At 38.7% G+C, this 13,166-nt stretch overlaps 1 protein-coding gene across 3 annotated transcripts in view; it reads left to right on the top strand.

Moving 5' to 3' along the window:
• Positions 1-13,166, top strand: part of USP32 (ubiquitin specific peptidase 32) — a 212,039-nt gene that overhangs the window by 162,481 nt on the left and 36,392 nt on the right. For 2 of the 3 annotated variants that reach the window (XM_063718751.1, XM_063718752.1), the window contains 5 exons: positions 660-852; positions 3,313-3,488; positions 4,351-4,491; positions 7,109-7,268; positions 12,116-12,270. In XM_063718751.1, coding sequence (XP_063574821.1) covers positions 660-852; positions 3,313-3,488; positions 4,351-4,491; positions 7,109-7,268; positions 12,116-12,270 — 825 coding nt within the window. The remainder of the gene's footprint in view (positions 1-659; positions 853-3,312; positions 3,489-4,350; positions 4,492-7,108; positions 7,269-12,115; positions 12,271-13,166) is intronic. The other variant, XM_054536994.2, reaches the window with a different exon arrangement.

The following is a 13,166-nucleotide window of genomic DNA, read 5'->3' as shown; positions in this document are numbered from 1 at the left end:
AGATGGGATTTCACCATGTTGGCCAGGCTGGTCTTGAACTCCTGACCTCAAGTGATCCGTCTGCCTCGGTCTCCCAAAGTGCTGGGATTAAAGATGTGTTCAGTTATTGTAGAAGGTCACATAGCTATAAGTCATAGCATTGCCCTTCATTCTATGTACATACACCACTCATCTTTTAATATATATATTTTTCAGTCACAAGAACTAAAACACAGTTATTGCTAAATGATGGAATCTGAATACATGTGATGTTTTCTTCATGTTTTCTATATTTTCTACATTGACCATGTAATCTTTAATAATAAAAAAATTATATACATTCATGTACTATGGGAAATAAGGAAGAAAAGAAAAAAATGTAAACTTTATTTACTTTTAATGTTAAAAAAAACGGCTGCCAACAGAATAGAGTCTAAATTACTTTATGTGGCACAAAATCGTTCACAGTCTGTTTTGTCTACCTTGCCAATTTTATCTATATACATACTTTTCCTCCTTAAAGAGATTAAAATATAGCTATGTATTAGAATGTTTTTAAATGTCTGTGGCCAACCACAGGAGACTTAAAAAAATAAATAATTGTGAGATTTGTTTCTGAAGACTACATAGTTGTCAGATTATTCAACTTTGCTTCTTATTCTCTGATTTCCTGATTTTAGGATGCCAGCCCTGTGGTAATTGAGCCATCATCTGTTTTGAATGGAGGAAAATACTCATTTGGAACTGCAGCCCATCCTATGGAGCAGGTCGAAGATAGAATTGGAAGCAGCCTCAGTTATGTGAATACTACAGAAGAGAAATTTTCAGACAACATTTCTACTGCATCTGAAGCCTCAGAAACTGCTGGCAGCGGTAAATATGACCTATTCCCCTGAGGTTTATTGGTTTATTCCCCATGGATAGGTCTTTCTTTTCTTTCTTTCTTTTTTTTTTTTTTTTTTTTTTGAGACTGAGTTTCACTGTTTTGCCCAGGCTGGAGCTCAGTGGCACGATCTCTGTTCACTGCAACCTCCACCTTCTGGGTTCAAGAGATTCTCCTCCCTCAGCCTCCTGAGTAGCTGCAATTACAGGCACCCGCCACCACGCCTGGCGAATTTTTGTATTTTTTTAGTAGAGATGGGGTTTCACTATGTTGGCCAGGCTGGTCTTGAACTCCCGACCTCGTAATCTGCCCACCTCGGCCTCCCAAAGTCCTGGGATTACAGGCGTGAGCCACTGTGCCCGGCCTCCCCATGGATAGTTATTAAGGCAGTCTAATTTGACAGAGGCTGTAGTGAATATGGTAGTAGGAGATCAGGCTTCCATTAACAGAAATAAGTTTTGAATGAAATGGTCAATTGTAAAATTCTTGAATATATTAGTATTTTTACGAAGAAAACCTCTTTTCCATATTATACTTCATTAAATCTCTCAATATGGAAATATTTTCACTATTTTCTTTTGAGACTGGATCTTGCTCTGTCACCCAAGGCTGGAGTACAGTGGCATAATCATGGCTTACTGCAGCCTCTGCCTCCTGGCCTCAAGCAATTCTCCCACCTCAGCCTCCTAAGAAGCTGGGACTACAGGCACGCGCCACCATGCCCAGCCATTTTTTTTGTGTTTTTATTTTAGGGATAGGGTTTTGCCATGTTGCCCAGGCTGGTCTCAAACTCCCAGGCTCAAGCAGTCCTCCGGCCTCAGCCTCTCAAAGTGCTGGGATTACAGGCATGAGCCATCACATGCGGCTATTTTCACTATTTTCATCAATCAAGCCCCATCTTTCCCTATTGCTATTAAATTATTTAGTCAGTAAATTTAAATTTTCGAAGATAGTCATCTCCAGGACTCTCTCTAGCCATAAACATAATTAAATTAAATGCACCCCACATCAGATTCTATGTATATTTCAGGCCAAAATATGGAGATTATTTTGTTAAAATACTGAGAAAGAATTCAGATGCCTCCCATAATTCCGTTTAGGCCTTGGTACTTACCTAAAACTTCATGTTTCCACACCTACAAGGAAGATGCTATGGTATTTCTATGGCCCAGCTGAATTGAGTTGATTGCTGTTATTCTGGTACAGTAGCAGAACCCTCAGTCTTACCCTATTGTTATTTATTTATTTACTTAAAGAGACAGGGTGTCGCTCTGTTGCCCAGGCTGTAGTGCAATGGCATGATCATAGCTCACTGTAACCTCCAGTTCCTGGGCTCAAACGATCCTCCTGTCTTAGCCTACCTAGTAGCTGGGACTACAGGTGTACACTGCCACACACAGCTAATTTTTTAATTGTTTTGTAGAGACGAGGTCTCATGTTGCCCGTGCTGGTTGCAGTCTTCTGGCTTCAAGCAGTCCTCCAGCCTTGGCTTCCCAAAGTGCTGAGATTACAGGCATGAGCCATTCCTCCTGGCCTGTGTTATTATTTCTTCCAAGATGTTCTTTTCTTTTTCTGTGGAAGGTGTAAGCAAATTGGACAGAGCCAGCATTTTCTTTACAAAGCTCCTTGTAGAATCTGCTTCTTCCCTCCCTTTCTGGTATTACAAAGATCACTTAGCGATCCTAGAAGTGCTGTCATCAGCTTTAACATGAGGATTATTTCTTAACCCCATCTAAAGATCCTGTTTGGTATGTGCTTACCATATAACCTGTGACACCAAAAGGCTGCATACCACAGGCAGAAGGTTACAAAGTGATGACTGCTAGGTTGTTTACCAAAGATTAGCATGTAGTTGAGAGTTGAAATGCCTTAAAATACCACTGAGGTTCACAACTCTAAGCCATGGTTAATCATTTTCTGTGCATATTTTCCTATTGTAAAGATCATATATTTCTTTCAAAAGAACTCGTGGACATTGAGTTCATAGATACAATAGGATCTAGCCCCCAGTACTCTTTTGTTGGAGTTCTTGTTTTAGTTTCCCTTTAATTTAGTGACTTCATATCACCATTATCTACCAAGAACATTTGGAATATTTTTCTAGTTTGAGGAAAATAATTAAAGGATGCTATGTAGAAGCCCAGCTGCTTAGCCCAGCTCTTCCCTTCCAGTCGGAGGACATATAATTCTCATTATGAATTATTAGATATTCTAGGAGGGTGGCCAAATGTTCATTTGGTAATAATTTTAAAAGCTCTTATTTTTAGTACCATGCTATGTATTGTTCAGAGAAGGATAACATTTCCTGTCTTCTACAGAATTACCAGAATCTGAATCTGTACTGACATGTCAACAGAGTAATACAATACATGGGCATTGAGTTAATATCCTCAAGCCTGTTTATGTATAATAACTAAAAATAAGAGATTCCATCCTCTTTTTTTTAATAGGCTTTCTGTATTCTGCCACACCAGGGGCAGATGTTTGCTTTGCTCGACAACATAACACTTCTGACAATAACAACCAGTGTTTGCTGGGAGCCAATGGGAATATTTTGTTGCACCTTAACCCTCAGAAACCAGGGGCTATTGATAATCAGCCATTAGTAACTCAAGAACCAGTAAAGGTAAGTAATTTTACATCTAAACTTAAAATTATTCTCTTGCAAGCTATTAATAAATTTCATTTCAGAGGTTTTAGCACATAGCAAAAGATTGGTGGTTCATTTAATTACTGTATTATAGATGGACATTTCTTTGTATAGTACATTTCTGTGAGAATATTTATGATTTAGAACTTACATAGAAGTAGTTTAGTAACCCTTGGCAATATTGTTATTCTTACTTAGGACAGCTATTCTGAAAATGTTGTTTCACATATGCTATGTATGAATTTTTTTTTCCAAACTAGTATTTTTTATTGTTTGAAAGAAATCTGTGAAGTTATTTCAAGTGCTTTAGTGATTTTTCCAAATGATATGCTTTGAGTTTCATTTCTTACATAGTTTATTTTGAAAGTCAAAAATAAAAATCTCTCATTAAAAATTCAGTTTTTTTGGCTGGATGTGGTGGCTCATGCCTGTAATCCTAGCACTTTGGGAGGCTGAGGTGGGCAGATCACGTGAGGTTAGGAGTTTGAGACCAGCCTGGCCAACATGGTGAAACCCCGTCTCTACTAAAAATACAAAAATTAGCCGGGCATGGTGACGTGTGCCTGTAATCCCAGCTACTTGGGAGGCTGAGGCAGGAGAATCACTGGAACACGGGAGGCGGAGGCTGCAGCAAGCCAAGATCGCGCCACCGTACTCCAGCCTGGGTGACAGAACAAGGCCCCATCGCCAAAAAAAAAAAAAGAAAAAAATTAAGTTTTTCCAGCAACATGAAACTGGATGGTGATATATGAGTTTGTTTTCCTGTATCTAGGTATTGCTGAGACCCAAAAACCTTTGTAATATTGAAAGTCAACATTGTCATTCTATTCTTTCTCAGGCTACATCATTAACGCTAGAAGGAGGACGATTAAAACGAACTCCACAGCTGATTCACAGAAGAGATTATGAAATGGTCCCAGAACCTGTGTGGAGAGCACTTTATCACTGGTATGGAGCAAACCTGGCCTTACCTAGACCAGTAAGTATAGTTAATAGTGCCTTATATAAGAAGCAGTCATAGATGGGGGTCTTCTGTTACTTTTTCTATGTGACTCTCACTAACCACAAACTAGCTCTTACCTTGTGGTAGAAGAGTGTTCTGAACCTATGTGGATTGTTCAGTGTTAGGTTCCTTCACATTCATTCATTCATTCATAAATAAAGGCAAGGAAATAGGAGGCTGTTGAATGTGTTATCCACATAAAAGTAGACATCACCTAGGATATGCGAAACTTAGGCTGGAGGGGAAGACAGGCCAAGAGCCAGTGCCAAAAAGTTCAGTGAATGTAGGGCGTGATGCAGAGGTTATTTCTGAAACTACTATTCCCAACGATCACACAGGTATCTAGTTAGGGATTGGATTCTTCTTGTAGCTTTTGGTGGATTTTTGTGGTTTATGTTTTTGAAGGAGGGGCATATAAAAGATCACAACATATGATAACAGAATATTATATTAAAATATTAGTATATAGCACCATTTGTTGTGCTTACACGGTAAACAGCACTCGGTACTCTGGACACTCTTTTTACATTGTTGATGCAGTAAAATATAACAAGATGTTTTGGTGGGATTTGTTTTGGTATATTAAGAAACACTCTTCCACCTGTAATCCCAGCACTTTGGGAGGCTGAGGCAGGCAGATCATGAGGTCAGGAGTTCGAGACCAGTCTGGCCAACATAGTGAAACCCTGTGTCTAATAAAAATACAAAAATTATCCAGTGTGGTGGCACGCACCTGTAGTTCCAGCTACTTGGTAGGCTGAGGCAGGAGAATCGTCTGAACCCAGGAGGCAGAGGTTGCAGTGAGCCAAGACTGCACACCATTGCACTCCTGCCTGAGTGACAGAGCGAGACTCCGTCTCAAAAAAAAAAAAAAAAAAGAAACACTCTTCCTTTTATAATGTCCAAGCTAAAACTTCCCTATGCCAGGAAGGTTTTGTATAGATGAGATATGGTACGTTAACTTCTAAAAAGAGTAAAAATCTGTTATAAAACAGACTAATGTAATTTTGATGTTGATTTTGAGTTCTTAATAATTACATTTATGAAAAATAACCTCAAGCTCCAGAGTTCAAACAGTATTCCCACCTCAGCCTCCCCAATAGCTAAGACTACAGGCACACACCACCATAACAGCTAATTTTTAAATTTTTTTAAGAGACAGAATCTTGCTGTGTTGCCCAGGCTGGTCTCAAACTCCTGGTCTCAAGCAGTCCTTCTGCTTTGGCCTCCCAAAATGCTGGTGTTACAGGCATGAGCCACTGCACCTGGCCTGTAGTGTTGTTTTTATTTGATTCTTTATTGCTCCCTCTTGATACTAAAAAAAAAAGTTCTGTTGCAGAAGATATTGGTTATGAGAGTAAAGGAAAATAAAGCTTGGTCACCTGAGACTTAAAAGACTCTGTAAGAGTTTCTGTTTTCAAGAATTTCAGTGTTGGCTGGGCGCGGTGGCTCACGCCTGTAATCTCAGCACTTTGGGAGGCCGAGGCGGGCGGATCACGAAGTCAGGAGATCGAGACCATCCTGGCTAACACGGTGAAACCCCATCTCTACTAAAAATACAAAAACAAAATTAGCCGGGCGTGGTGGCGGGCGCCTGTATTCCCAGCTACTTGGGAGGCTGAGGCAGGAGAATGGCAAGAACCTGGGAGGCAGAGCTTACGATGAGCCAAGATCGGGCCACTGCACTCCAGCCTGGGCGACAGAGCGAGACTGTGTCTCAAAAAAAAAAAAAAGAGAGTTTCAGTGTTAACCCTGCTATCCTTTTAGAATATGAAATTGATAATGTACTACTCTTACAACAATATTTTGATAATTAAATGTTTTCCTGTGTCTGTGGGCTTGTAAGCAGGTTAAAATTACTTAAAAATCCTGTTCCAACAATGTGAAATCTGAGTTTTTTTAACATCCAAATTTTTTGTTTAAATCATAGACAAAACATATGTGAACAGACTGATTACGCAAGTAGAACATAGTAAATTTTTATATGGGAACAGTTGTATTCTCACTACTAGTACAAAACATAAAAATTTAAGCAATTTATAATACTCTTCATATTAATGAAATGTGGATGTTTTTAAATGATGTCCAGTGATAAGGTTTTATGAGAGTAGTATACTTACACATTACTGGCAATAATGTAAATTGCTAAACTTTAGATGGCAGCATGACTATATAGCTAATGAATACTTCCATAGTTTTTGACTTGTAACTCAATTTTTATGAATTTGTCCCTAAAATATCAGTCATTTATATACATGAAATATGTAAAAATGAAAAGACTTATGGTGTGAGGGTAGTAGAATTATAGATAATACTTAAGGGTTTTTTTTTTCCTCAGTGTTGTTACCTGCTTTTAAATAAAAGGGGAGAAGATATCTACAAGGAGTTATAATCTTAGGAAATGGGTTTTGGAGCAGGAATTTAACAGTAATCAGATCCATATAACTTAAATGTGTGAGTTTCAGTAATTACTGAAATGTAGCTAGTGAACTTGTTGGACATTTTGGTTTAGAAATAAATCTCAGAAGTTAGATTAAAATGACAAGTTTTGTTTCTTTTTTTAGTGATCTCTTTTTATCTTTTAAAACAATAGGTTATCAAGAACAGCAAGACAGACATCCCAGAGCTGGAATTATTTCCCCGCTATCTTCTCTTCCTGAGACAGCAGCCTGCCACTCGGACACAGCAGTCTAACATCTGGGTGAATATGGGTATGATGAGCCTGAGAATGTTTCCTCAGCATTTACCGAGAGGTAACTTAAGAATGCAGCAAGAATACCATGCATTTCCTTAAAAAAAAAATGGTGAAAACTACGTTGCTCGAAGTCTGGTGCCACTGTATTGATACACATTCCCATCAGCTTTCCTACAGACTCAGTAATTAATTTTTACAGGGCTTAGATCTATGGTCATGCACAAGACTAGATGAGGGGTAGAAGCAAAAATCCCAACAGCAAACTGAGATGGGATGTTTCCTTTTCTACTTACAAAGAAAATAAATAGAAATAGATTTTACATGCTTTATTTCTTTGAGACAAGCCATTGTAAATTGTTACTAGACTAAGCAGTAGTATACCAGTCATTGACTGGTCTTTTCAACTCCACTCAAATTTGTAAAAAGCAATTCCTTTTATACTATCACCTTTTTTGTTTTTTAAGGTTTTTGTTGTTGTTTGGTTTTTTGACAAAACATGATACATTTCTCATGCTTGATCTAAAGAGGCTTTATATAAGAGACAGAGAGTGCAGAGCAAAAGGGATATTTTTGAAGATTAAAGTGATATATTTGCTTTGAAAAAACATCAAGCCTATCAAAATGACATATAAAGTAGTTCCCATTTTAATGTATAACATGCAAAAAGTTCCCCTTTCATTTCTCTATAAGGTTAAACTTTTACCGATGGGCAAGACTTGCTCTGTGCTTTTGCTTTGCAAATATTTGAAATTATTCTTCAGCAGTAAAGAAATAATAAGCTGAGCATGGTGGCTCATGTCTGTAATCCCACAATTTGGGAGGCTGAGGTGGGCAGATTACTTGAGGTCAGGAGTTCAAGACCAGCCTGGCCAACATGAACCCTGTCTCTACTAAAAATACAAAAATTAGCTGGGCGTGGTGGTGTTGTAATTTCAGCTACTTGGGAGGCTAGGGCAAGAGAATTGCTTGAACCCAGGAGGTGGAGGTTGCAGTGAGCCAAGATCACACCGTTGCACTCCAGCCTGGGTGACAGAGTGAGACTCTATCTCAAAAAATAATATTAATAATAATGAGCAACCATTTACACAAATTCTTAGACTATGTTAATAATACCATCATGTTATAATAATTAAAATAACTTAGTATGCAAGAACTACCTCTGAACCCTGACCAAAATAAGTACTTGCTCTCCTTTGAAATTGAACAAAGTTAGTTTTGTATCTTCATTAAAGGTTGTATTCATATAATATATGAAGATTCTTTTATTTTTTATTTTTATTTTTTTTTTGAGATGGAGTCTTGCTCTGTCGCCCAGGCTGGAGTGCAGTGGCGCGATCTCGGCTTACTGCAAGCTCCGCCTCCCAGGTTCACGCCATTCTCCTGCCTCAGCCTCCCCAGTAGCTGGGACTACAGGCACCCGCCACCACACCCGGCTAATTTTTTGCATTTTTAGTAGAGACGGGGTTTCACTGTGTTAGCCAGGATGTTCTCGATCTCCTGACCTTGTGATCCATCCACCTCGGCCTGTTTGGTAAGAATTCTTTCAATAGTGTTTCGTAATAATTATAGCAAAGCATTGGCCCCTGTCTACCAAACTTTGTCTTTGGGGAAAACAGCAAAATCAAAGAACAGTGAGGCTGGGCATGGTGACTGATGCCTATAATCCCAACAGTTTGGGAGGCTGGGGAGGAGGATCATTTGAAGCCAGGAGTTTGAGACCAGCCTGGGCAGCATAGTAAGATCCTGTCTCTACAAAAAATTTTTTAAATTAGCTGGGCACAGTGGTGTGCCCTGTAGTCTCAGCTACTCAAGAGGCTGAGGTGGGAAGATCTCTTAAGCCCAGGAGTTCGAGGCTGTGGTGAGCTATGATTGTGCCACCATACTCCAGTCTGGGTAACAGAGCAAGAGCTTGTCTCTTAAAAAAAATAAAAAGTGAAGAAAACCATTTTTTAAAAAAGGAACAGTAAGATAGAACCTTTATGAAACATTCTTGATTTAATTTTCCATTAGAAGGATTAGCGTTGCTTCCATGGCACCCATTACAACTTTTTCAATTCTCTTTGAAAGATAACATGAGGCCAGGTGCAGTGACTCATGCCTAGAATCCCAGCACTTTGGGAGGCCGAGGCTGGTGAATCACCAGAGGTCAGGAGTTCGAGACCAACCTGGTCAACATGGCGAAACCCCATCTTTACTAAAAATACAAAAATTAGCCATGTGTGGTGGCAGGTGCCTGTAATCCCAGCTACTCGGGAGGGTGAGGCATGAGAACTGCTTGAACCCAGGAGGCAGAGGTTGCAGTGAGCCAAGATCACGCCATGCACTCTAGCCTGGGAGACAGAGCGAGACTCTGTCTCAAAAAAATATATAAAAGAAAGATAACATGAGTGGCAAGATGTGTTGTTGCGCTTTTAGTAGGTATTCTTTGTAACTCTTGTGCTGATCCTAGATTTTTGCTGCTTCTATAAATTCCATTAGATTTGTTGGTGCTATTCAAAAGCACAAAAGTATGTATAGTAAGTGGCTGCCTGCTTAATGAGCTATGCTATAAAAACTTTATAAAACTCAAATTTTCATATTGTGGCTTAGGACAATAGAGATTGACTTGAATACCATACTTATATGCTTCTGAATCCTAGAACTGCATATTTCAGATGCTCCAAATTTGGTTTTAATTTCAAATTTTATTCCTTGCTAATTAGTTGTGAAATCAATCATTAATCATTTTAAAATTTATAAAAATACGCTTTCTTGCTGTAATCTTACCACTAATCCTAAAATGTATAATTGGAGAAATTTGCTCTTTTGTTTTCTTTTAGAGATTATCCTTTGCTTGCTGATTGTAAAAGATTTGCTTGCTATGTGTTTAAAAACTGATCACGGGTTGGGTTTTGTTCTGCCATAACATAATGTTCTTCTTTCTCAAATACTCAATTTATTACAGCTGTTTACTAGGCTCTTTTATTCCTTTTGAAGTGACAAGTATTCAAACCTTCTTGCAGTTATAATTACTTAAAAGTAGCCTTTTCTACAGACAAGGCTATAGAAGTCATTGTTTTTTAGGTGACTTTTTAGCCTACCTTAAGTGAGGGAATTCCTTTTCTGAAGTTCTAAAAAAGTAGATGATGCACATATTTTCTCAGCTTTATTTAGTAGAGAAGACTCACTAAAAGCATGTTTCAGGAAGAAAAAAGCTAACTCACAATTGAATGGGTAGAAAATTATTTGGAATGTACATTATATTGATAAGTTTATATTTTTAAGTTGGATTGCTCAATAAAAAACAGCCTCAGCAGAGAAGACTATTTTAAGCCAAGTTATGTCTAGATTTTTGGCGGAATAGTTAACCAGGGTTTAATGATTTTTTTTTTTTTTTTTTTGCCACCTCTCTTTGATTTCCATGATCTCTTGTCATTTCATACCCCTCCTCTTTTGAAGTATGTAGTGAGACTTGATATATTCTTCCTTCACTCTTTACTCTTTTCCCCTGTGTTACCACTCTTCTTGTTTCTACCTTTAGCCCTTCAGGAATTCAAGGTCATGTCTGTCGTCATCTTACTGGGTGGACAGGCTAATATGATTTTTTTTCCTTATTGGGCACTTATTTATTTGGCCATGGGAAACTTCTTGGCTTCAGTCTGAAACTCTGTTTTGACCAAGTGTGGTAGCTCACACACTTGTAATCTCAGTTTGTAATCCCAGAACTTTGGGGGGCCAAGACCAAAGGATTGGTGGGAGGATTCCCTGAGCCCTGGAGTTCAAGACCAGCCTGAGCAACATAGAGAGACCCTGTCTCTACTTGGGAAGCCAAAGTGCGAGGAACACTTGAATGAGGGAGGTTGAGGCTGCAGTGAGCCATGATTGCCGCACCGCACTACAGCCTGAGCAACAGAATGAGACTTTATCTCAAATAATGATAATAAAAAACTCTGTTTGGCTATGTAGAGTCTATACCTATTTAGAATTTTATGTCAAATTCTCTTTTTTTAAATTGATATGTAATAGATATACATATGTTTTCTGGTGCAGTTGTACCACTGTGCCAGATAATTGAGCTACTTAATGACTGAGAGTGATGGGATTAGTGATTCAAGGAAAGTTTAGGAAAGTGGACCAGGTGAATCCAATTATCTATCTGTGGGATTCAAATCCCATCTCATTTTATCTTCTCCACTGAGTTTTTTTGTTTTTTTTTTAACTCTGTCTTAATTTTTTTTTCCACTGAGTTTTATTTCATTTTGCTGTTGACTGTGACACAGCTGAGTGCAGCCAGATATCAATGCCAATTGTTTTCTGGCATGTTCCTACTCTTCTTGGTATCCAAATATTGCCAATTATTTGGACCTTGGGCCTTGGGCCTTTGCTCATCTTTTCAAAGTTGAGGCTTTGGACTCACTTTAAAACACCTGGAAGGCTGGGCTTGATGGCTCACGCCTATAATTCCAGCACTTTGGGAAGCCGAGGCAGGTGGATCGCTTGAGCCCAGGAGTTAGAGACCAGCCAGGGCAACATGGCCAAGACCCTGTCTCTACCCAAAAATGTACAAAAATTAGCCAGATGTGGTGGCATGTGCCTGTAGTACCAGCTACTCAGGAGGCTGAGGTGGAAGGATTGCTTGAGCCCTGGAGGTGGAGGCTGCAGTGAGCCAAAATCACAGCACCGCACTCTAGCCTGGCAACATAACAAGACTCCATCTATTAAAAACAAACAAACAAACAAACAAAAAGAACTTTGGTCTCCTGCCTGCATTTTAAAGCTTTTTGGTACTCTTCATTTATAAAATTATTACACCTGTAATTCTCATTTCTCATTATTATTTCCTAAAATAGTATGGTCCCCATTGCTGAGAGGGGTGCTTCTTTTTCACATCTGCCTTTTTTCTTACTGTGATTACTGTAACCATAGGAAATGTACCTTCTCCGAATGCACCTTTAAAGCGGGTGTTAGCCTATACAGGCTGTTTTAGTCGAATGCAGACCATCAAGGAAATTCACGAATATCTATCTCAAAGGCTGCGTATTAAAGAGGAAGATATGCGCCTGTGGCTATACAACAGTGAGGTAAGAGGCATCTCAAGAGTCATGGAGAGCCTGATTGTTGGTATTTGTTTAATTTTAAATAGTAAAAGAAATTTGCTAAACTTCTTTACAATTTTAGTACATATGTTGCCAAAGAGCACAAGGCTGATTAAGTGTTAAATCATATTTCATGAGTATGGGGATTTTGCCTATAGTAATTATGCTAAAAGCCATGTCTAGGATATCAGTGAAAAGTTCATCTTTTAAGTTAGTATATGTATACTTGTAATATTTGTCTCTGAGATCCGTAATAGCAATTGATCACCATGGACAGTACCATCTTTCAAAGATTATTGTTATATATAAAGATTACATGTTACAAAGATTATATGTTACATTATAAACTAATGGTGTGGCCGAGCACAGTGGCTCATGCCTGTAATCCCATCACTTTGGGAGGCCAAGGCGGCTGGAGCACCAGAGGTCAGGAGTTTGAGACCAGCCTGGCCAACGTGGTGAAACCCCATCTCTACTAAAAATACAAAAATTAGCTGGGCGTGGCGGTGTGAGCCTGTAGTCCCAGCTACTCAGAAGGCTGAGGCAGGAGAATTGCTTGAACCCAGAGGCGGAGGTTGCAGTGAGCTGAGATAGCGCCACTACACTCCAGCCTGGGCAACAGAGCCAGATTCCATCTTTAAAAAAAAAAAAAAAAACTTATTCATGTAACCAAACACCACTTGTTCCCCAAGAACCTATTGAAATTTTAAAAAAGAGAAAGATAATGCTTATGAAGTACACATTGTCTTTCTCTCATACTGCCACCTAAGTTATAAATATTTATGAACAACTATAGTAGGCCAGATATTTGTGATATAACTACAAAGAAGTTTTTTTTTTATTGTTACTCATTTTTATCTCTGTATTTGTTTCAAGTTTAC

Source organism: Pongo abelii, chromosome 19, assembly GCF_028885655.2.
Source record: "Pongo abelii isolate AG06213 chromosome 19, NHGRI_mPonAbe1-v2.0_pri, whole genome shotgun sequence".
Classification (NCBI taxonomy): Eukaryota; Metazoa; Chordata; class Mammalia; order Primates; family Hominidae; genus Pongo; species Pongo abelii.
The sequence above is the reverse complement of the archived record's forward strand: the minus strand, read 5'-3'. Positions and strand labels throughout refer to the sequence as shown.